The sequence below is a fragment of the Tuber melanosporum genome (assembly GCF_000151645.1).
Source record: "Tuber melanosporum whole genome shotgun sequence assembly, scaffold_280, strain Mel28".
Lineage (NCBI taxonomy): Eukaryota > Fungi > Ascomycota > Pezizomycetes > Pezizales > Tuberaceae > Tuber > Tuber melanosporum.
Genome location: NW_003298953.1, coordinates 16,499 through 41,842, shown reverse-complemented (window position 1 = coordinate 41,842; position 25,344 = coordinate 16,499). Strand labels below are relative to the sequence as shown.

Below are 25,344 nucleotides of genomic sequence, written 5' to 3'. Positions count from 1 at the left end.
AGCAGTTTTTTTCTCTTTTCGATACCCGGTAAGTGATGATTTTGACCGTTGAAAAGGTCGTTTTCCACACGCTAGACATTAAGGTGCCTGTTTGGTATGCCAGTGTAGAAAAAAACCCCGAGTACCGAGTATTTTTGAAAACAGTGTATTTCTCAAATATAATATGGTTAGCTCTAAAATAAAAGTAAAGATGATAGCTTACTAGAGGCTACCCCTTTGTTTATTCTGGCTAGGAAAAGAAGGTAGCAGAAGTAATACTAGTTGAGAGGTAGATAAAAAAAAATGTTGCGAAATACACCGGCTCCGAGCAATATCCTGCAATATCACTATTCCCCCTACTCCTTTACCGTTAATGCTCCTACTGGCTTGCCCTTCGGCCAGAATGGACAAAGGAGTGCCTTCCAGTAAACAACCGCATTACCTTTTCTTTCGCTCTGGAGCTCACCTCATTAGGCATTAGGAAATACCCTGTTTTCAAAAAATTGTCAGCATTTTCCTCATTGGCACATGCCGAACAGGGGGTAAACATTGCAACCTCGCGGGGGCAGTTACGATTTTTGAGACAAACAATGCCGGTAGTATAAAAGTAAGTCTGGAAGTATAGATGAGGGCATAGCGAACTACGGACACCCATCGGGAGGGAATATCACACAAGGCTGCTGTCCCTGAGAGAAACAACATCGAACATCGAAAGCCCCCTCTATCACGCAAGAGTATCAACCGTGTAGCTTACCACTTGTTTCACCGAGGACTCCTCCTCTCCCCCGGAAGGTATTATATAATTTCACGTTAATACTGTAATAGTCGGCACCGTACGGTATCAAGAGGTTCGGGTGTGTCTTCACTATTTGACTTTCTCAATATCATATCATACACTTTTCTTCACCCATGCGCCAGTACATTATATAATACTGTAACGCGTTGCCCTACCGTAGTATGCTATCACCTCAGCCGCTGATATATTCCTGCCACAATCAAAATGTTGAAATCCATCCTAGTAAGTGGGAACTAATCTACGCAGACTTTTTTTTCATCATGGCCATACTGAGCAGTACCCATATTTGCGATATTCCGAGCACTACACTCCTCCGACTATCAACAAGGTTTTTCCTATCACGATTACTCAAATTGGCTAGTGTTTAACATTTCAAACGGGGCTGGAAATGGCGGAGGGGATATAATTACCGTACTGGTATGCTAGTCTGCCACGAGTTTCTATGCTGAAGCTGACTCAGCATAGCTCGTGAATATTCATTCCTCCCCCAAGGCCCGCAGCGATACCATACCACCGGCAATGCCGTGAATTTCGTAAAGAGGACTACTAGCACATACCACCAAAACCCCGAGCCTATGGACAACCTTTGGTGGTATTCAATAACACCGTCCCGCAACCGCCACGGTGACACCAGTGCTGTGCGGTAAGGTCAATGTACTGTACCTTACGGTATCATACTTCCATCATAGTTGGTAAAAAAATCACACCCAAACCAGACCCAGCGAAATACAACCTATCTCCCCCAAGACTACCCACCCGGATGAGCGACAATCGCACCTGTGCCGTACCATGCCCCCAATACCACACCTCGGTTGAAGAAAGGCCCACTCCTCGAGTCGCGATTTACTTGCGTAAAAAAAAAAAAAAAAAAAATGCAAAGACCCCCCTACACATGCGCGCGAGATACTGGCCAATTACGTCTATAGGACAAGTCCAGTTAATAAGAACTCTAGCCCTGCCAACAGCACTTCAATCACGCATTTGTTTCTCTCCAGCCCGTTGTTGTTATTCTCCAAGAATTGCTAAAGAACCGTGTTGTACTGTACTTTACTACACCACCGGCACCCTACGATACACATGTAGAAATTCCTTTTTCTACCTTGCGATGTTGGTATATAATCCATAAGCGCGACAAGCGTAGAGTGAATAGTGGTGGAAGGGGAAGTGTGGTAAGGGCAAGAAAGAGTAAGGCGGTCAGGCATTGTACAGTACTGTTCGCCTCGATTTCTAGGCGTACAGTACTATGGTATAGTTCTTGGACAAAAGTCATCGTTGGTGGGTCCAAGTACCTCCAAAACACACCAAAATAGTCCAAATTCAGGGTAATGAAAACCACAAATTGCATCCTCATCTCTTGATCGATTAAAACAAAAAATATACCAATAGATAGCTGACAACCTAAGGACTCTGAAATTTATATTTCTGTGATAAAATTATTTGTTCTGTGAGCAGTTCTCAGTACTTGGTGTGGCCTATTCTAAAATCTAACCTAACTGCCAAGAATTTGTATGGGCACTCATACAAAAAGATACTTGCTCCCAAAATCACCAATTCCACATTGCTACAGTTCACACAATATCATATGCTTCAAAATTTAAATCTCAGAATCAGAACACCTGAGATCATTATTTCAGGAAGAATTGAACTACTTCCACCACAGGTGGTTGAATTATGGCACAGTGAAAAATAGCATTTTTGGTGTAAAAGTGGTTATCAACGATGACTTTTGTCACCGAACTGGTACCCAGACATCCCTGGCCTCCGACAATTACGGGACTCATCCTAATTACTGGCGCCGTACCGGCAGGCCACCTTACTTGATAGATATCTCCTTGGCCGAGATTCGATCGAGCTCACGTCCGCCCGCGTAGGCGTCAAGCACCATGGACACAATTCGGGAAAACGCGAGTAAAAAATTCATACCAACACCACCAACCCTCCCAAGTACCCAAACACACACATCCTAAGCATTAACCACAACTTCAAAATCAAATCATAGCAAGCAAAGCAGACAACACAATGTGCATAACAGACTTTCCAAGCGCCTAAACGCTCCTCCCCAACAAACCCTACCTCTGGACCTCCCTACACTTCATCTCCTCACAACTCATGCCATTCTGCCTCCATCCCCGCCACCAAACAGGTCTCGAGCCTCTCCTCGGCGGATTATCATCGGAAACCATCTCATCTGCTTCATTCTGCTTCAACGCCTCACTCTCATCGTCCGTTGTGATTTCCACCTCCCAGTGCCGTCCTTGGTAGCAATATGGATACATGTCGGCGGGATCGTCCTCGTGCTCGTCGAATTCCGAGTAACGTATTCTAGCGCCGCAGCACAGGAATTCCTGCGTCTCCTCCTCATCGCCAAATTCGTAGGGTTCTTCTATAAAATGTGTGACGGCGCAACCGCCTCTGTTGGCCAGTCTATGGAAGGTTTTGTGACAGTAAACGCAGTGGCGGAGATCCGAGGCGGCCTAAAGTTTGTCAACTACCTTTTTCCAAAGAACCGACCGGGGGGTCAATTAATCGATTAATTACCTCTGGGAATGCTCCGGAGAGGATGAGCGCCTCTACCGCTGGTCGTGACAAGCTCTTCAGATGCTCCTCTAGTTTTTCCACCGTAGGATATTTTTCTCTCAAATTGTGAAAGGCTGGTTGTCGTGGTCTCGCCGCTAATTTCGTGGGTCGATCAGAGCCGCCCTCTGTTTTTCGCTTAGGCGCGTACGACATGATGCTGTAGATATCCTATCAACCTGAACAATCGAAACCCTCACTCTCAAGGAATCCTCGAAGGACTCAAGAATTCTGCCTCCGGGGAGCAGGGAGCATCCTACTTGTACCCCCGCTCGCCTCGTAACAACACTTTGACAAACACACAAGGCTGTCATGGCACGTCGGTGTTCCCCGCACTTCGGCAGTCTAGAATACAACCTAGCCTTTTGCTAACGGGTTTTGCGTTTCGCACCGTGGCTTCATTGGTCGGCCACTTTCGCACGCACCTCCTTCCCATTCGCCCGCTGGCACTGGTTGCATGTGCAGCCCGATCATGCCGTATCATTCGTCTAGCGACCGGAGATAAAAAAAAAAGGACCCGCCTAGCATTTTAATCTGCTTGCCATCACGATTGCGCCTTATTCAATCAGAGGATTGAGCGATACATGCGCTCGTCAAGATCTGCATCTCGCTGCATCCTTTAGGTTTGGAGGTGGTGAGTATGAGTTGTTGTACTCGAGTACCCTCGTACCCGAGAAGGCGCCGATTCCAAGCATATATCCGCAAGCGTCAGCTAGAGGACAACGACGCTGATTGCCACGGAACAATCGCGTGGGGTATTCTATGTGTCAATGTATCGGGGAGAAAGCAGCTACCTGTGATCTTAACCACTGCCCCGTAACCGCCACCCATCATCCTAACGAGTGACCGCGCGTGAAAAATGCTGTGAATGACATCGGTGTCTAACCTCCCCTAACCCTATCGAGCGCTCAGCCGCATATGGTACCGGAATCCTAATCCTCCGGGTTCGAACTCCCGGGATGCAGAAGAGCGGGGGCGCCATTCCCCCAGTTCCACTCGTCCCTTTCCATGGAATGTAATTCGGGCTGAAAGTTAGCGGCCCCAAATACCCGGAACCATTAAGAAATCCTCGGGCCCAAACCCTCCCCCATTCTCGCCTATCTCTTATCCAGAATTTTCGAAAAGAGACTGGTGTCGCCCAAGCAATCGGGGGAGGGAGCGTCTTAATTATGCCGTACCTGGCGAAAACGGCCGGCCAAGAATTACTCGTACCTCATCGACTGGACCGCAAGCTAAAGCAAAAGCACCGCACTATCCCTACCAACCCAAGACTTCTTATTTGACAGTAACACTAACACTATCATAGTAGGTGCGAACTCCACTCTCAATTGAGAATGTGCCCACTAACTTCCCTGGCGAATACTCTCGCCTTTCGTGGCTCTCGTATCAGAAATCCCTCAAAGTCTCCCGGTTGTTGATGCCGGGTCGGCGATTCAAGGATAAAATTTAATAAATTCTATTGAATCCCGGGGGAAATTAACGACACCTACTGCCTCTTCCTTCTTCCCCTTCGGTAGTCATCTTGTTTTATCGTTCCAAAGATCGTCCGATCCAGCATGAGTCTTAGTATTTGTCTCCTGAGGACGGTAGTAGTTGTAAACGAAGTCTTCCGGTCAGCGATTGTTATCCATTGGACCGCCGGAGGTTGTGATAACACATAGACCCAATCTGGTTATTTAAAGAGGACTGGAAAATATCCATGTACTGTACATGAAGGAGGGATGGAAAGTCCGTACAAGTAGGATACACAGGGAAAGTTGCGAATCCCACGTCACAAGAGAAAGAAAAATTCACAAAACCCAACGCAGCCACAAGTAACCCAGTTTGTTTTTTTCATCATAACTACATCCGCTCAGAATAGGTTACGACAATAGGTCCTACAAGTCGCGTCTCTAACGGCCTAGAATCTCTCTTTGAGCTAATATATTCACTATACAACTGCCGCATAAGTACGATAACTCAGATAACACAATTAAAGGGAGGCCGTCAATAACTAGTATTGCAAAGGCCCGCAAATAACTCTTCACCGCCATACAAGCAATTAGTCAACATCAACACAGCATAATACGAAAAGTTCATTGAACCTGCTAGCTAGCTACAGTACATCCTAGAAGTACATCTAAAGAACCGCTTTTAAGGGAAATTTTGAAAAATAATCAAAGACTATGAATAGCCGCGGGTCCACCCTCATTGTACTCCACTCTCGTCATAAACCCACCACTAGCACCCTGATCGACAATAAACAAAACCTTCGCTGCAACCTGAGCTCCCAGAAACGCCGCCTCCTCAAATCCGGCATCTTTCCATTCGGGAAAATACTCTGGCGCACGCGGAAACTTAATGTTCGTCGGCGTCTGGCCATGGCTGGAGTGGTGTCCGTGGTGGCCAATGGCAGGCAGTGGGAGGTTAGAGGTAGTCGCAGCGACAAGAAGGGGGTTAGCGCCGGTATGGCTGGAAGGGCCTGCTTGTGGGACGGGCGTCGATGTTCCAGTTGCGGCGGGGGTAGACATATTGGAAGGCAATTCAGAAGAAAAGATAGTCGCGGAGGAAGGTGGGATGATGTATTTGCTCTGAATGGTTTGAAGTAGAGCGTCCTTAAAACCTATATTTATCCGTTAAAACTCGAATGCAAAGCAATATTCTATCAAACAAGGGAGACAAACCTCTAATCTTGGAACCGTTTCCCACAAGAATGAGGCTTTCCCATAACTCTGCCCTACGGGAGACATCCTCGACCTTCGAAATAACTCTCCAGATGCAGTCTGCGAGTTCCTGCAAGATCCCGCATTCCGCGGCCATAAAGCGCTCGACGCCAACTTGAATCTCCCTACGAATTTCGTCTTCGCCGATCTTGGGAAGCCCCTCTGCCGCTGCCCTCTTCTCTTCCTTCCGTCTTTCCTTTTCCCTTTGTTTGCGAAGTGCCTCTTCATCTGAGACGACAGGAGCTGGAGCTGGAAGAGGTGCAACCTCAGTTTCTTGTGCGACAGTTACTGTGGTATCTGTAACTTGAGGAGCTGTAGTAGCCGTAGTAGTTACTGTAGTATTGGTAATGGTAGCTTCTACAGTAGCTACCACCTCCGTAGCCACAGTAGTCTCCACAATCTCGGCAGGCTTCGCAGGCTCAGGGGCAGAGTCCTCTGTCTCAGGCTTCTCTACAATCGCGCCCCCAGCAGCAGCAGCAGCCTCAGTGGTCACGGGTGGAATGGGGGCTACCGCAGTTGTAGCAGCCACCTCATCTGTGGAGGTAGCAACAGGAGGGGCAGTGGGAGCAGAATCGGTTGAATCAGCTGGGGCGGTTGGGGCGGCCGGGGTGATTGGTGCGGCATCTGTAGGAACCACCTCCGGAGCCGGTACTGTGGAGGCAGATGGAGTCTCTGCGGCCACTGTCGCAACTGGAATAGCCGGAGGTGCTTCTGTGCCCACAACAACTTCTGGGAGCTTTGGTGCTGATACCGAGACAGCGGATTGTGGTTCATCCAAAATCATTGCCGAAGATGAGGTTGGCTCGTCGCCATGTTTCTTCTTCTCCACAACCCAGAAACTATTTGTCTCCCTCTCTCGGTTGGGTAACTTCCGCTCGGCCTCCCCACGCTTTTCTTTCTCCCTCTTCGCAAGAAATTCATGCGTCTTTCCCGAGGCAACGATAGCAGCCACGTTCATGGTACCTTCCTCCTCATCAATCAAATCAGATCCATCCATCTCTGCTGCCCTCTTCATCTTATCGTTTCCCGCCGCAATCGCGGTGTTCACGGAAGTCGCGTTTGGCAAAAGATTACCGGAGTGCAATATCTCGCAGATTGGCGATCGTTTAAGCTGCTCGACTTCCTCATATTTCAATTCCGGGAGTAACTTCATTAGATGTTTCGTCATTGACTCTCCGCCCCAGCCGGGAATTGTCTCACGGGCTCGCTCCTGGATAGCGAAATCCAAAATGGGTGTGACATCCGTCTTCTCGAGCCCAACATCAATAACCGTAGAAGTTGACAGGCCGTAGGCCCACAATGTCGCTAGAGCCATGTCCATAAGTACAAAACCAGGGGCTTTCAACTTTTCAAACACGAACTGGGTAATCATCTCTTTATCGCTAGGTGTGAAAGCGGGGGGGCAGAGCATAAGAATTGGGGTATGAAAGGTCGGGTTGATTGTTTCGTGGACGTGTTGCCTAGAAAGAGTCAGCATAGGAGACAGAGAAGGACATGGGGGAGTTTACAGTAGCGCAAAAAAACATCCCCAGTCAACAACCTTTCCCTCCTTCATACACCAGACCGCACCCTCCTCATCGTCTTCATCTTCCACATACACATCGCCCATATCCTCATCATCGTCGTCATCGTCATCGTCATCAGCGTCTTCCTCTTCCTCTTCCTCCTCTTCTTCCGCTTCATCTTCTTGTTCGCCAACGACATCCATCATCTCCGAGTCCTCCACCTTCAATTCTGAGCCTGACGGCTTCGCTTCGTCCTTCACAATCGCCACCCCTTCCTCTTCCGTTTTAGCTACTTTTTTCTCGGAGATGTCGAGCTTAGCGGTGTCTTCTGCGGCCGCATTAACTACCTCCTTGATCGTGGACTCCGACGCCTTTGGCCCTTCTGTACTGCCGCCCTCATGCCTAGTCCCTGCAGCAGTAGCCTCATCGCCTTCCTCAACTTCCTCTTCATCATCATCCTCTTCGTCATCCTCCTCATCATCATCGTCATCATCGTCGTCGTCATCGTGCCCAGCCATCGCCGTTGCAAGCAATCGATCCTTCTCACCCTCGCGAGCCTCCCTAACCTTGGTCCATGTCCATGTCCCTGATTCCAATGCAGGAAACATGCGACTCGCGAGACGAAGCTTAGCGGGAGTAAATGACTCAGGTAAACCTAGCTGCGCAAGAGTGACCTGCGACCCGGGGGATATCACCTATGCTTATTAGCCATCAAGCTATCGGGGGAAGAGGGAAAGCAGTACAAGAATATGATCATCTCGAAAGGAAGGCATATGAAATTATCGTCCCACAAACCAGACGATCGAATAATCTAATTGCAGTATTAGTTGCAAGCGACGCAGTATAGAAGGTGTAGAAACTAGAAAGAGCCGACGGAGCAAAGCAACCGATGACGAGAACTTTGTTTGGGTTGTTTGGTTGGAAGCGAGGCGCGCGTTGGCAGATTTCTTTGTAAGCATCCCGCCACGTGACCATGGCTTGACCTGGATCTTGGCATGTTCGACTAAATATTACCACATGAATGGTGCTTGTAGTCTGAAATCGACCCTCCCACAACCAAGAGCGAACATACCCCAGCAATAACAAGAATTTTTGGTGAAAAACTCTTTATAAATGCCCCAGAATTGGCTTCCCTTTAATTATACGAGTGCGGCCGATAGATATACTCGTCACGTGAAGTCAGATAAACAAAAGCAGCATGTTGCAACCAATGCATACGGCATATAATTTAACTTGCTCATGTCTTCACCATTTAGTTAGCGGTGGGAGCAAAAGTTGAATGAGAATAAGCAAACTTCCTCACTCATCCTAAAGTCACCCACACCTGATTGGACTCATATCTCCGATGTTCCAACCATTTAAAATATTTATATTATGTTGGTATGAGCTAAAGTTACAGGTATCCTACTTGATTGAGCAATCGGCAATTTGTGTCGTGCTGGTTGCATCGTGTCGCTTTTGCTTATCTGACTCACGTGACGAATATATCTGTCGGCCGCGCTCAAGACTTCGTTTTTTGATCGAGCGAGTATTTGTTGAGGACGGTAAAGTGGGTGTTTTTGGGCAGGCAAACACACCTAAAAACGCATGCCGAAGCGCTAAGTTTTCTAAGCGCACTAAGCGAAGGGACGAACGAGAGGGTTTCGGGTGTCCGGCACTGTGCTTCGGTATGATATTTACTCGGACAACTCACTACCGAAAATGAGACCCGCCAGTTCACGATAAATTCGGTTTGATAGGTTAAGGTAATCGCGGATACCGGCAATTGAGATCCAACACATTCATTGAGCTGATCTTATGCCACGTCAGAAGAAGCCCAACCCCCTCTCGAGCTCCTTTCTCAGAATCCCGAGGTTCCAGAGCTGGCGGAGATACCGGTTGTGGACTACGGGGGTTCTTGCGGTAAATTAGTCGAGCAAGCACTGTATCACATGGTACCTTTGCATGGCCACCGTGCCGTAAAATCTCGTGAAATCCACCATCTCCGCCAGCCCAGGATAGGCTTTGTCTGACAAGTCAACAGGGTTGCGAATATCATACTACTCGTAGTTATGATAATGAGATCCAACACCCGTCCAGGGCTGGTTTTGTACTAGCACTTGTATGATACTGTGTCAGGAAGGCTCTAATTCCTCTCACGAACTCAGGCTCAGAATCCGGAGATCGCAGTGCTGACAGGTTTACTGTGTTCGAGTATTCCCCACATGTTTTGGCCCCCAAGGGGTTCTGTCTTGTATGAGTGAGGAATCCTTTTCCGGCAAATCTTCAAGTCAACTGATAGGACGAGAGTCGACGAGCAGGTCTCAGAGAACAGGCCAAACAAAATCGCCGCTTGCCGAGTCACTTTTAGTGTACCGAACCGGTAAATTCATGTTACTGGTACCACTGGCGAGGTTTGAGGTTCTCGGAACATGGAAGGTACTAACTAGTACAGGTATTTCAATCGGGCTGTATCTCTTGGAAAATACAGTACACGGTAAACCTTTTGGCAACGAGGTATATACAATGGGCTGAGTCCAGCGGCACAGTCATTTCATTTCCTGAAAAATATTTCTCACACCAAGAATAGCAGTGTCCATGATCTTATCCCTTTTCCCTTTTCCTTGCTCGAGACAACAGCGCTTACAAAAGACGGAAAGCAAGCTAATACACCTATTCTAGCTGCAGTTTATGCAGGTAAGGTTCAAAGAAATACACCTGTATTTGTATGGTATGATGTGTTCTCAGTTCGAGGTGTGCCGAGAACTTTGAATTTCCCTACTACTGGCACTCCGGCCTCATACCGGTAGAGCTCCGGCACGGTGGAGGAACTCTACAGCCGGAGTGCTTTCTCAAGAAAATATTGACCATCTTCAACCGTCCACCGGTATAGGGGTCTTCAACCACAAATTTGACGAGAATTATGGCTTTATTAGGTGACAGAGTGGATGACCCTCTACCCATTAACAGAAAAAAAAATTGGGATATGATATCTCAAATTTTCATGGAGTTACTAGTGTTTGGAAGTTGGTTAAATTTTCGGCAACAGCGGGGAACGTCTGGGACGGGTTAATAACTCTTAATTGCCTTGGCAAACACTTCTAATAGATATTAGCCGAGGTAGTAACCCGTAAAAATTACGCTCTTGGCAAATTAAAATACTATTACTAAGCCTATTCCTGCTGCAGCGTTTCCCCAACAATACCAATATCTTCCTCTGATCATCCTCTGTCTTGCCGGACAACCTCGCTCGTGCACTCGCCGGAACCGACAGGACAAATAAATTAGATTGAGACAAACGAGCGCGAAGACCCCAGATACATGAACTCGAGTACCGGTATCCTCACAAGACACTAAATGGGTCAAAAAAAAACTGAGTTTGGCAACTTCATACCCCTGGCTGAATTGCACTAAGCTATAGACACTTGGTTTCGTCTACTCGAGTAACCCTACTGCAGCTGAACCAAAGATACTGTACTAGTACCGTACTCCAGAATCTGGTGGTTTCCATCGCTGACGCGAAGAGTTGGAGTAAAAGACCTCTTTAATCAAGCAAAATGTTTCCGTAAGGCCTTTATAGAAAAACTCATAAGTGACTTTGGTGCGAACCCCTTCAACCTGTGACACACGACACCTGGAGAGAGAGAGATTCCACTCATCCTTCTGGGGCCTAATTTATCCGGTCACACTGATCGAGGGCAAGCAAGTTACCCAAGATACCTATCGTATCCTAGCACCTTTCGGTACCGGTATCGTACCGGTGTGGAGGGGAGATTGAGTTAATAGGGTATTGTCTGTGAGCCATGAGGTTTTTACCCCATGGGATTTCCTGTCTTTGTACATGCCTTGGCATGAACACATTCCTGTATTTAAACTGGGAGCTGGTCTTCTTAGTTAGACAAGCTCAACCACTCCTCAACAACAACCATTTAGATAGCGGTGTGTGCCTATCTAAATCAGGTTCAGCTTCAACCCCCTTTACTTCATCTGTGTTGGTCTATTTACTGCAATTGGATTCCAAGTCAACTTCCCTTCCTCTATCCATCAGTTTATCAGTCAGGTCACAGAGCAATAGTAGCCACAAGGTGCATGCTTGGTCGACACATCATCCAACTAAGAGAAGACTGATAAAACCTCCCACACCGGTATGCACTCACGCCGTGTTCAATATCCCCAGAAACACCGAGACAGCTCGGGTGCCAACGGGGTAAATTTAGCGCGTGCGCTCGCCACCAAGTTTCCAACCACAATTGGGTGTCGCCACATCAACCTGCCCCTCCCGTTTGGGCAGATACTCGAGAGAGGCCGTTTGCGGGGAAATGTTGGAAACGGTATCTGAGCATATGATATGATTCTCAAGTAGAAATAGACTATCAGCCCCGCAGAACCACTTTCTCCCCCTAGACCGAGCGCTCTAGAACACAGTAATGGAGAAAAAATAGGTAACCGAGAGCTCCATAAGCCCATCGTATGCACCATGATTTCAAATGGAGAGATCAGTTGGGGAATAATTTAGTGGTGGGGCATCTTATTTGTCTCGACGAGAAATACCGGTACCATATTAGTGCAACGAGACTCAGCCTTATTGCGCGTCCAATGCGCACCTTTATCGTATCAACCACCTCGCCCATCCTATAATTTAACACGCGAACTCGGGGCATAGGTTGCATTGTCATACCCGTAAACAAGATCTTAGTATAAAAAAAAGGCCGTCGAGCTAGGCATTACTAGGATCTAGCGGTAGAGTATTCTGGGCATCTGGGCACTGCAGTTCAACGGCGGCCCCGCGCAAAACACCCTCCGGTTCCAAAAATCCAGGGATCTGGACATGGCGAAGTAAACCCTAGCCCAAGCCCAACTTCTTTTTAGAGACCCTTTACAATTAATCCTGTCCTGGAAATCCGAAGATGGTATCAGAGGATAAGTTAGTGAGTGAAAATTTCTCGCGCCCAGCGGTGGATAAACGTCAAGTGTGTTTTCTCATGGGGCGGTTTCGGTGGACAGCGTACTATACTCGGACTAGTTGTGACGAATTACAATCACTTGCCCCCGACACTTGCTTATGCTGAGTAAGAAAGACAACAAAATAATTTCCTTAGTAGTATTAAAAATTACTGTATTTGTTGAATTTGCGACAAAAATATATATCATAATTATCATACTTATACCAGTAACCCCACAGCCTCCATAGAGTAAAGCAGTGGCTGAATAGTGTGGCTAAAGAACCTGGTCTGGGCCAAAAAAAAAAAAAAGTATAATAATTTATTATCATACTATAAGAACAGAGCTGATAAAGCGCCACTCTATGCAAGCCCCCTTTCCCTTCAGATAAGCTCGTACGATAGGGCTGACAACACCATCAGCACCTCTACGATATTAGGGGCAATTTTAAGGACTCCTGACCATCTATCATAACACCTGCCAAGGTCGCGGCGGTTCAGCCACAACCTTGGCACGAGTAAGCAAAGTAACAAATAATACGATACTCCCTTGAGTCTTAGACAGATGCAGTCACTGACTGATCAAATAAAAACAAAAAACATCACCATCGGGTAAAGCCCTGTCTGAGGGACAGCTCTAGAGCCAGAAACCAACAGCTTACCAAGAAAGCCAAGCAAAAGTCTAGAGATTTTCACTCTCGGCCGGTTAAAAAATGGCCGGGTGTACAGTACCTGTAGGAGTATGTGTAAGGAAGGGTGAATCTAATTATCAAGATTTTTTAGAACGATAACAAGGTTACGCAGTCCCTATTAGACTAGCTGGTTGGAACTCGACGCGGTGATGTCTTGTCTGCGGGAGTAGCCATGTCTCTCATGGGACAACAACTCCTCTCGCTTTTGGCACTTTGCCTCATCTGCCCTCGGCTTGGTTTATTCTTGGCCGATTGTGCACCGGATCTCGGCGCCAAGGTCTTGGAGAGACTCAATTGACACTTGCTCGACCCCGAGAGGTCCTTTGGCATCCACAAGGCGGAGCAGCGACCAATACAGTACGAGATCACCGCTCTGCCGGGAGCTTACGCTATGCTGTTCTTGGCAAGGTCAAGCCCATCCCTCATTCTTCAGGATCCGGTAAGTTATGGCACCCTATTACCGTAAACATACGCTCTGGCGGCGGTCCCCCCCTAGTTTGTGACAATGTGACTTCCGCCAAACTGAGAAGTTGGATACCGTACCCAAAAAACACGGTCCTCGACATCAGAGGGGCTGATATCTGGTCAGCGCTGAAATTTGATGGGCCCAAGAGTAAGGACTAGATACTCCAGCACTAATTATGGAACACCCGCTACCTCTTCTCTAGGACCGCAGTGATCAAGCCAGGAGAAGGTCACCAGCTCTCTCTCAACTCTATTCAATTTTCCATTTCAACTCAATTCCAGCCCCACGCCTTGGTCGTTCACTCTCCTGGACCTCAAGCATATAAGCTACCGGATCTCCCACCCAAAAGTCTTTCCTTTCCCCACTTCATTCCTCCATTAAAGAGAAATAACCACCCACTGAGCTCTCATTTCTCCTTCTCGCTCTACATTTCGCACCTTTATATATATATCCTTTCACTAATTATTGAAAATGCGCTCGTTCGTTCTTTCTTCGCTCTTTCTATCGGTCTCTTTGCCCAGCGCCCTCGTTTCCGCTTGTCTTTACAAGCGTGCGGATCCGTCCCTACCTTCGTACACTTATATTGGCGAAACCGGCCCTCTCCTCTGGCACAACTTGACTGTTGACGGCAAGAACTTTCCCTACCGCAAATGTGCGACCGGGAAGCAGCAGTCGCCGATCGACATCACCGACTCGGTCCCTCTTGCCGAGGATACCAGGACTACTTTCCCATTCTCCGGGGAGTTCACCATTGAGGATAACGGCCACACCATCGAGGTCACCCCTCAGAAGCCAGATGACTACAAGTCCATTCTCGGAGGCCAGGAGTATAAATTGAGTCAATTCCATTTCCATATTTCCAGCGAGCATCTCCTGCGCCATGAGACTTTACCCTTGGAAGTCCACTTTGTGCACACCAAGGTCGACGGTATGTTCCTTTTTTGCTACGAAACATTCATCGGGGGTAAGTTAAGGGCTAATTTGGGAATACAGATGACAAGAAGATTGCTGTCATTGGTATCTTTTTCGACCTGGTGGACATCGGAGCTGGGGACATGCTGCTCCAGTCAATCTTCCCGAAGCTCGATGATCTCGAAAAGCCCAAGCACCGCAGGAGGGGTGAGGAGAAGAGCGAAGATTATTTCAAGGTCCAGACGCAGTTAGTGCCCCAACAATACCATCTCCGTGAGAGCGGAAGAAGCTAATGCCTAGTGACCAGCTCCATAAACAACATTGTCGACAACTCTCACGTCCGTAGCTACCCGGGATCTTTGACGACACCTCCTTGCTCCGAGGAAGTCTCTTGGTACGTCGTTGAGGAACCCCTCAGCATCACCGTCAAGCAGCTCAGCAAGATGAGGAAGATCATGAAGTTCAACTCGCGCGTGACTCAAAACGACTACGCCAACCCACCCAGAGAGAACCTCCTTGCTCTTGGTCACTAGGCCAGGGAAACCGCCGCTTAATAATTAATACTGTCACATCCGCTTATCTTGGAGGTGGAGAAGAAAAAATTAATGCATGTATGGGGAGGTATTGGGTAATCAGGAATTAGAGCCATTGTATACATTACCGGCTATTGTTTTTGGAATATAATTTTGGTTTTGGTTTTTTTTTTTGGTGTTTTTGCCTTTTCCCCCTTCCTTATTGTAACCTATCTCAAATTCATGCTCCCGAGAATCAAACCGTCATAACCGCAAAACCTTTTCCCTTTCTCTCCCTTTTCCCTCCCGCAAAAGTCTAAAAGTCATAGAGTCTCTCTATACTCTAGTCCTGTACCCACTTCAATTAATCTATCCTAAACCCTGAACCCAGCCGACGTCCTATCCGCAGATAGCAGGCTCGAAGTGACCCGAATATCGAGCCCTGAATCCGGAACGGTTCCCTCATGTATGATACGCGCATATTAGTGGCCACACATTTGTCCAATACCCGCCCTCTGGAATACTTTTTTGCCTATCGCTCACAATAATCCCTACTGGCGCGGGTAGGAGCGCTGCAAGTACAAGTACTGTACTCACGCGCAAATGAAGTCATGGTCCCGTCCCGATCAAAGTAAAATAAAAAATATAAAAAAACACCCGAATCCAAGGCACCCGCACGATAACCTGGCTTAGGCAGGTAACCCGGTAAATCATCGAATCAGGGTTTACCAATTCACCCGGTAGAACTCCTCTCCCCTCCCAATACCGGTATGATACTAGCATGATAATCAAAAGAATTATTTTTATTTTTATTTTTTATTTTCAAGGAAAAAACCCCACTCCGTTCCAAATTTCCCAAGAGAAAAAAACCTTACGCGGGTTGAGAGTAGATCCTGCATAATACAACGTCAGCGGAGTCTCCTCCGTCTATCTTCTCGAGAGGAAGATTTCATGACCGCATCGGTGTGTAGCACAGTAAACTGTACAGCTCGCGATTGTACTTGCTGGATTTGTCGGGCATTTAACTTATCCGCTGGCGGTTGATGGGCGGTAGGTTATCTGAGTCGAGTTCGGAAGAAGCGCCAAGATCTTCGGAGAATTCAGTGCTCGAGTACAGTACCGGTAACTTACAGGAATATCTCTTCTGACCATGCATTGTGTTACAGCGGGTATGGATATTTTGCCAATAGTCATTCCGTGCAGGAGTGAGCCTGGTGGATGGGACGGAAGGGGACCGGTGGTGGATTCCCTTCGCTTGTGCGAGATGGTGTGGAGCAGGAGTATAATAGGTACAGTACTAGCAAGCGGGAGAGATGGTTTGTCGATTGGCGGGGAGATCCTGGGTTAGGATTGTACTGTACTGTACTAGTACAGTAGGGTGTAGTTACCGTAGTTCTGTGGTGGTGGAAGAGTACGTGTACAGTACTCGAACTGTCTGGGGTACCCATGTATTCGCAGGCTACCAGTTGCGCTCGGAGGAGTTCACTGGATGGTCGGGGGTAAGGTTAATAGATTAATTTAAGGCCCAGTCCGGTTCATGGGTTTTTTTTGTCATGAATTTGCGCCAGTTGCAACTTGAAATCCCTGGTGAAGTTTTCTCCAACCAGTGGATTTTTTTGGTTGTGCAGTCATTCTTTTTATCCCTGCAATGTCAGTACAGGTACCCGCAGTCTGTGAAGGATACCGGTACTCGAGTATACAAGTAACTTAATACACCCCCCGGAGGCACTTTTCACATGTATTTAGATTCACCACCCCCATTTAACTTATCCACTTTTCAATTCCCCCGTGATGGCATGCAACAGGAGCGGTTTTAAGCCGTCGTCGCAACAAAAAAAAACCCCTTCCAATAGCAGCTGGCAGATCCTGGGAGAGCCGAAAATTCCATAGGGCCCCAATCCATAGATCGATTGCAACACGTGATCCGAACGGGCGCTAGATTTAATAGTAGAAGACTGGCTCCCTGAGATCTCGCAATTTTCCGACGTTTGTGAACACAGCTGCTATCGCATAACTTGTGAGCAGAAAAAAAAATTGCTGGGGAGCCTCAAGATTTTGGTGGAATGCAATATCGGCGAGCAGCAGTGTTCACAAACGTCAGTGCTTACTACATGTCTCAGACAAGAAGTGCCGGTACTCGAGTACGGTACTGGTACTTGTGCTGGTACCCGAAAATAGGGGGTACTGTATCTTGCAAGTCCGGGGGCCCAGATACAGGTACTGTACACAGACAGATTGTTTTCCCCATCTATCATGCCAAATTCGGTTACTCTCCGCTCCCAGATTCCAATACCGGAATCCGGCCTCACCGTCTCGTTATGGTCCCGCGAACTCCAATCTAAATCTCTCTACCGGTATGCCAAAACCTGACCTGTTGTCCTGAACCACCCACCACACCGGCTGAAGTACTCGAGTTCCGTACATTACAGTACACACAGTAACAGGGCTGTAGGGTACAACCCAATAAAACGTCCAACCTTAAAATCCTATTGCCCAGCTCGATGCCGCCTTTCGCTCGAGACGCTGGGCGAGACCCCACCGCTTAACAAGCAACCCATGAGTAAGCACGGCAGGTCACCTTCTATTGTAAATTTAGTCCCAATCATTTCGTATAGATTGGGAAACAAGGGGAGATGCCAAGTGCCAAGTGCCAAGAGTCTCCGATTTTCCGGGCCTCTGATCATCCACGTTCATACCGAGTCTTGCACTTTGTATTCCCAAGATCTGTCTCGGAATCATATCTGCGACGTAATTGTAGAACTAATACAGTACAGTATGCCGGAATGCTCCGTTCGAGGCGGGAGTCGCTCCGCAATGCTGTGGAACAGGATATTAGAAGTCCTTGCGCCTCTTCGCCAGGGGGGGTGATGAGTGAAAGTAAACTTGAGCCCCATCCCTTCCCTCCCTCCCCAGGTTCAGCGACCGGCGCTACCCTTGGGTTGGATTTGGCTGGTTTGGCGCACGGGGCGCTTGGCCGGGAAACGCTTTCTGTAAGGGGTTTTGGGAGAGGATATCCGAAGATTTTGCCTCCCCACCCCCGTACTTGTAATATTATGATGGGTGCTTACATGCCCACCTAGAAAGTGCCTCGTCTGTGACGAAGTAAATATTTAAAGTGGAATATAAAGCCAGAAGCCCGGGCTATTTATTGAGGTAGAATTCGAGAAAAGAAGACATGCAGTTTCCATGCAGCGGGAAGGGGGAAAAAAGGTGGGGTCGGGGGTTTTGATAAGGGACTAGACTAATGGGGGTTGGCGTGATCTCGCAATCTAACTCCAAGAGTTTTTGATATTCGATCGTGGATTTACCGGTATTAAGTGAAGGGAAAACCAATCGGTGGTAACCTGAATGGACCATGGTTGCTAAATCCCGGTAACACCGTTGGGCGGGCTGGGGGACCGTTCCTCTTTCGAGAACTATCATAACATATCTTAGCTAAATCCACCTCTTGGCGGGGACGCGCAAGTACTCGTACAGTATGTAGATTTTGGAGTTAAAGTAAGTTAGCGTAAGTTACCGGTGTGGGCTAGGGTAATAACATAGGTTAGTTTGGCAGTCACGTGGAGAATTTTCTCCCACTTGTGACCGGCCCACTAGTAGATAGCTTGGCGTGCAGAGTGTTTTTCCTTTACAAAGCATGTCCGCGATTCCTTAGCTAGCCGAGCACGACAACCACCTCCCCCAGAGGGCAATTTTAATCACCACTCTACTCCTATTTAGGCTTAGCTTTCTGCACATTTCTCTTTCTACCTATTTGCATCGTTACACCGTAGGTATCCGGAGTCAAGTTTATCCTCCCAATCGCCGGTATAGCAAGTGGGTCAAGAGCGTACTCTCACACACATCGTTGGCCCGGTCAAGACACCATCCACCTCCGGGAAGGTGAACGAACACTCCCACACCGGTGCTGTACTGTACTCGTACTACTCGTACTCGTAGTACATAGAATCTGCGCGGGACTTGCTATTCTTGGCGGAAATGCTCGTGGAGTGATTCTAGTCTGCTATTGGTGTTGTAGAGTATTTACCCAAGAGAAGGTAATCCACAGCACGGTATTGTACTACAACACCTCACCGAAAGTCTCTCCCCAATGAAAGATTGTGTTATCCGCGCCGGGGGACGAGAAGGAGGAGAGCACTACGAGGCTGCAAATGATACAGTATCGATAGCTGCGAGTATTCTATGTTATTACTATTATCCCATCCGTCGTTTATTCCCGCGGTAATACCTAGGCAAGAGGTTGAAACCTCCCACTATACCCCCATCGCTCTAGGCCTAAGATGGTAGGCCCAGAGTCTCCCACAAGCGTAGAGAAAACAGCCTATCATACCAATACAATACACTACGATACGGTGCCCAAACAAGTCTGCACCGATCAGCTGTGGCAACTACAATTACTGCAGGTACAGTACAGCATTGCATCATCACCGACCCTCTCTCTCCACCCTCACAAGCAAACTTACCCCCCATGAGGTAGAGCATCACGCAACACCTCGACCCAACCTATCGCACGGCAAAAATCCACAAACCAACTCCCTGTGCTTAAATTGAGTTATGCCGCTGTGCATGCCAATGTCAAGGCAAAGCTGCACGTAACAAGGCGATATGTAGACTATAGCGACTCGCACCGAAAGACGTGATATCTCCCGAGCAAAAGAAAAAAGGGGGGGGAGTAATATTCTATCATATCTCATGATTTTTGTGCTCGGTCTTTTTTTAAAAAATAAAATAAGATAAAAAATAAAGTCCATCATCGCTCTATGGGAATTTACTGTTGTCGAAGTAGTCATGGTGCGTATGGATAGGAGAGTACCCGCGGTCCTTGTCCAACCTTGACATGTACGATACCACAACCCGATTTAAGCTCAGGCAACTTTCACATGAAAAGGTAGCACCAAGCAAAATGATATTTCAGCCAGAAGAACCTCCCTCTCTTCTGGGACTCTCAGCTGCTTGATAACCGACGAGTACAGTAGACACTTTGCTTGAGTACTGGTACTCAAGCCCTGGATACTGGTAACTGCACTGTTATAGCACCGAGAGCCCCCGGATCTGCACCATCGACCGTGCGCCTAGCCCAAGTTCTCTGCTCCTCTCTGCGAGAGAGAGAATTAGGGGTGAGTCAGTGGATAAGGGCCGAGATTAGGCCCCGTAGATTTATGGGCTCATCGGGTGTCACTCGGAATTGTCACGGGATTCACATGGTTTCGAGTAAGCATTCGCAGGATGACAGTTGATGCTTCGCGGGAGAGCGCTAGGGAAGAGGATGCTTGAACTGCTGCTTACCGTATCCCTCCGTAAAAGTGGGATTGGGGATAGGAGCAGCCAGTCTGGCCGCGGTGCGGGGGAGGGAGACATTGGATCGCTGCGCTGTCGCTCGAGTATGATTGAAGACGATTGGGCGGACCTTGTCAGGGCTAAAATTTTCTCCCTTGCGTCATGCTGACATGCAATATTCTAGAACTGGGTTTGGTAGATCGGGGGTGCTTTGATGTTGGGAGTGTGATATGCTCGAACACTGCTAACTTTAGATAATACCGGAGTTCCAGGGGTTTGAACTTTTGACTGATGAGAGCGTGGGAAGTGAAACCCGGCGAGGGAGTCACCTGGCTACTACCTACCCTACTTTGGGATTTGTTCTTGGTCTCGTCACCGCGTCTTGTGGAAGTTTGCGCATGCTTCTCTGCTTGAGCCTGCGTCTTTGCTACGATTCAAGCAGCGTGCCTCTTGGCAGCGTGCCGTCTTTTGTGATATTTCCACCGTGCCACTGCTCAACAATACATTCTGGGGGCCGCAGTGACCGATATCACTTGAATATGGTACGATCCTTCAAGCACTGCTACTCTCAACCTCCCAAACTTAAACAACCTCTCATGTTCCCCTTTAGCCTTACCGGAGAACCTCGGACCCCCAGACCCGACAATCGAGCACACATATCAGCACCCAAATGGTCCACGAGGAGGAAGCAACCGGGTGCGGTAGCCAATGATAGTGCCTGTTTGGAAATCAAAACAATTACAGAGATTCTTAGAAGCTGCAAGGCAAAGCCGGTGCTTCCCGGGGAACCCATTAGGTTATCAACATTTTTCCCTTTTGGGTTCCCAGCCTTGAGATCGCAATCCCTGCCAACACTCCCTACAATCTCTGGAATCGAGAATTTACTTGTACCTTGCGGGTAGGAATTCCGGGGATTGCATCAGAGTGAGCTGCTAGCGCAGCCCCCACGTCTTTTTATTATATATCGTGGAGGGATAAGCCACGAGAAAAGCCACCTTCACCAGAATCGCATTGGATTTGGGCGGTGGGACTAGGGGGCTATACTACAAGTATCGGCGAGAATGGGCGAGGGAATGGTTGTAGAGGAGAGCCTCGCTGATTTCATGTGAAAGTAATGTATTTTGGGAAAGCCCTTAATTTGGTTGGGAGGGGGGGCCAATTTTGAACGCAAATGGATTTGTTAGGGCGGCTGGCAGGATCGGGACCGCGCTAGCGATAGCTAGTACCGGTAAAGGCACTCGTTGCCGTGTCCCAGGTACTGGATATGTACTCGAGTGGCTACTTGCGTATTGGGGATAATGATAGCCAGGGACAGTTTCGGAATGGTGCCAGAAACCTGCCAAGATTTTGCCTTGTTCTCCTCAGGCTTTCAATCAATGGTACGGTAGCTTATTGACTTATTAGGGGGAAGGGTATATCGTATGAGATTCCTGAATCCCGGTTTTGGCTCAGTAATCCATTGATTCCGAATCTCATGGATTTCAATCTTGTACTTGTCTCCGACCAATACACTTATTAACTTAGTTCCCCACTACCGGCTTTAGTCCCGGCGCTCAAGCCACCAAAACTCCCCACTCTGCTCCGCCCCAAGCGCACATTGTGGGGTATGATTCTCGCCACGCGGCATTTTGTCTACAGGTATTCTAGCGGGCGGAATATCTGACTCTTGGCAAGCCGCCATACTCAGTACGGTACTGCGAGGTTGGGGAATTCTTTGGCCTGGGCGCTTTGGTCCAGGGAAATTCCCCAGCTTCAGACTGCTAAGGCTCCACAACAGCAACTTTAATTTTATTTCCCCCTCTATTATTCGATGGAGAATAAGCTGGAGATTCGGCCAATGGAGTTTTATTTTTAAAAATATTAGCCCCCGGGTGAGCTATTGGGTTTAAGGTTGGGTGAACTCAAACCCGAATGTCGCCCATCTAACATGGTACCGGCTGTTAAAATCGCTAGTTGATCCTGCCATCACACCAAGAACGCATCTTAACTGATGTTAAGCATAAAGGACGACAACTATCATTTATTACTAAGCAAGATGGATATCGCTAGTGCTCTGGTTTATTAGAAACACCCACCATGACTACGGTATGCGAATGCAGTACGAGTACAGTACTCGTAGGGTGAGTGCCACGCCCGGATTGGCCAGGTGGCTGGCGCGAAAAGTCCGCATTAAAAAAAAGAAACCACAGTTTTCGCAGGAGTATTGCTCCCGTACCGAGCGCCTCTCGCGAGGATCTCCTTGCAAAGCCAGGGTGTCTGGTATTGTGAGTGGAGTGAGTGGGTGTGGGTTTGCTGGGTGGTTTCCATGGTGGGTGACCGACCAGTGGTGGGGAAGGGATCCCGACGGGGGGGGCTATGCAGGGTTACGATGGGTTTCCGTGCTGTTTTACGAGTTACTAGTAAAGTGCAATAATTGGTAATGACGTTGTTACGGTACCGTGCTGCTTTAATCATCATCTATATAATACATGGAGAATACGTGGCCGGGTAGCCAAAAGCACTCTGCAGCTTCATTAGAAACTCTTGGGATCCACTGCCGGCATCAGATCACTTCTCGGGAGAGAAGTACAGTACTGTCAGACCCCGCTGCCCCGGATCTTGATAACCTCCATGCCTAGTTGTCTTGTATGGATCTCTGTTGATTTTGAGCTTCTAGAAATGCACCCAATACCTGCTGCCCTTGGTTCACTCGCCCGCTGTACCGGACAGATCCTTTTTGCCCTTTGTCCCCCGGGATAGCGGGCGCGACCCTACCGAAGCGCAGGGATTGGAGGATTTAGAATATGGCCGAATAGTGCGTACCTGTTGCGCGTAAACAAAATTCCACCCTCAACTCGTCGGGCACTTTTGGCGGGCGAGAATCACAGTATCATATATATATATATATATACGTGCCCGGAGAGCGAGGATTCGCAAAATACGTGGTGGATAATCCGTGCCCGTCTGCGCCTCTATCGTATGAAAAACCCCGTTTTTCGGACACTTCCAGCGGAGGCCAGCCCGTGGCCCCAGAAACAAGGGTTTTGGCTTGGGTGGGTTTGGGAGAATTCCGGGTAACAGTTGGCGAGGACCCGACGTGTCCGGTACTAAGTACTATAGGAGCTAATCTTGTGCCATGTCGAGAGAAGGCTAGACTAGCCTTCTCCGGAACTTTTTGTCCTCTGGATCCGGAGATTTGTACAGTACTCGTACAAGTACAGTGTTACGGCCCCTACTGGAAGACTGCTTGTACGAATACAATTGCGCCTATGCGAAAGGGTAGGTTGAATAATATGTGGGGTTGTGTATGGAGTACGATCTGTTCCAGCGTCGCGAGAGTCTCGCGCTGCGAGTACCATCACAGAAAGCTAGGCACCACAAACAAACAAACAAATACCCACCAACCAGACCGCAAAGACTTGCCAAATCCTCGCGGCTCGGGAATCTCTCGCGACGTAGGAACGGAACTGTATCGGGTGAATAGTAATACCTCCCGGACTTGCAGGGAGCGTTCAATGCACTCTAGGTGGTGCAAAAGCGGTGCTTAGTGCTTACGGCATATCAAGTGTCCTGGACGTATACGGTGCTTGAGTACTTTTTAATGAGGTACTAAATAAGGCAGGTGGATTCCCACTTGCCATGTATTGAATCCGGCTTTGGTCTTACGGGAGAGGGAAACTTTTCTCTTTTCCGGGTTATGGGTATGTCGTTTTTTCCGTCTTTCTGTCTGGGTGTGAGTTTCGTCACAAATTGCTGGAGGACGGTATCATAGTTTACGTGGAGCCACTCGGGGGTGGTCTACTCGAGTATGCTAGAGGGAGAGAGACTGGCTCACGGATCACGGGTCACCCTCTGAGTTTAAGCGGTATCATAACTTGTCTGTATTCTCGGGATCGAGTGGGGGTAATTTATACGTGGTACTAGTACAGTACGCGGGATAGCTAGCTCTCTGAGCAGCTCTTTGCGAAACGCTTCAGGCCATTCCCTCGCTTTCTGGATCTAAAGTTTGATGACATATTCGATTATTGCTGCGCCCTTTTACACTAGAAGACGCGTTTTCGTGGATTTATAATAAAACCAGCGATCGTCCGGCTGCATCTATTTTTTCCTCGGTCGGATATTTGGCTATTGTAACCAGTATGTCAAGTTTTGGGGAAGGTGGTAGCGATTTTGAGCCCTGCGTGGACTTTTGAAGAGGAAATTTTTCAAATAAGTATCATACCATTTGACATAAGTTGCCATATACGTTGCATGACCTTGGATTGGATCTCAGAGCTCTCATACAACTAGGAATCCCGTAGCGGGAGATTCCCAGCTCTATCAATAGTGCAAACAGTAAAATATTGACTCTTACGCTTCTCAGCCACTTGAATATATGATATTCTGGGAATTTAAGCGGGGATTAGCATAGAAAACTCGAATTATGACTCGTATTGGGCATGTTTCGGCAGGCACAGTTTATATAAGTGTTGGAATATTTTTGAATATGACATATCTCTGTATATCCAAACGGGGATAATTCTAAGAAATTAATATTGTAGGTAAATAGCAAGTACTCCTCTACCCACCCTATGCGAAAGGAAAAGTAGCACCGGGGCAACATGTCGAGGGGTAGGGAAAATGGGGTAGTTGCAAAATATTCCCGGACACTAGGTCAAAACCTCTGCAACGTCACCATTTTCCTTATTCTAGAATGCGTAAGAAGCTCACAGCTTTACTCTTCGCACAGAATATGTAGAGGAATATCCGCTAACGAAGAAATTATCATACTATTCTCTTTGGTGTTTTTGTAGCTTTGGATATATGGAAATATGCGGGAAAAATTTATATCAATGTTTCTAATTAGTACCTACTGAGGCGGGTCTTTAGGTTTCTTCTTCATATCTTGGTAAAATTTTGCCGTGTCGCGGTGGAGTACAATGGGGCACTAGCGATGGGTCATGTCCAAGAACCTAGTACAAGTACAGTATGCCTCCGACGTGCCTTGAAGTATAGCTGGCACAGGAGATATTTGAAAATCGCCATCAGTAC

General features: G+C 47.8%; 3 protein-coding genes; 1 reads left to right on the top strand and 2 right to left on the bottom strand.

Annotated features, from left to right (window-relative positions):
- Positions 1–2,674: 2,674 nt before the first annotated feature.
- Positions 2,675–3,916, bottom strand: GSTUM_00001354001 (uncharacterized protein). XM_002838785.2 has 2 exons: positions 3,314–3,916; positions 2,675–3,249 (listed from the first exon to the last, which is right to left on the bottom strand). The coding sequence occupies exons 1-2, from the start codon at positions 3,503–3,505 to the stop codon at positions 2,845–2,847; spliced, it is 597 nt and encodes a 198-aa protein (XP_002838831.1). The 5' UTR covers positions 3,506–3,916; the 3' UTR covers positions 2,675–2,844.
- A 1,484-nt stretch (positions 3,917–5,400) lies between these two features.
- On the bottom strand, positions 5,401–8,396 carry GSTUM_00001353001 (uncharacterized protein). XM_002838784.2 has 6 exons: positions 8,300–8,396; positions 7,754–8,251; positions 7,560–7,624; positions 6,098–7,511; positions 6,013–6,058; positions 5,401–5,951 (listed from the first exon to the last, which is right to left on the bottom strand). Exons 1-6 carry the CDS (start codon positions 8,327–8,329, stop codon positions 5,506–5,508), a joined length of 2,499 nt encoding a protein of 832 aa, XP_002838830.1. The 5' UTR covers positions 8,330–8,396; the 3' UTR covers positions 5,401–5,505.
- A 5,708-nt stretch (positions 8,397–14,104) lies between these two features.
- Positions 14,105–15,443, top strand: GSTUM_00001352001 (uncharacterized protein; the record flags this gene model as incomplete). XM_002838783.2 has 3 exons in its annotated part: positions 14,105–14,561; positions 14,627–14,792; positions 14,853–15,443. 3 exons carry the CDS (start codon positions 14,105–14,107, stop codon positions 15,076–15,078), a joined length of 849 nt encoding a protein of 282 aa, XP_002838829.1. The 3' UTR covers positions 15,079–15,443.
- Between the last annotated feature and the right edge of the window lie 9,901 nt (positions 15,444–25,344).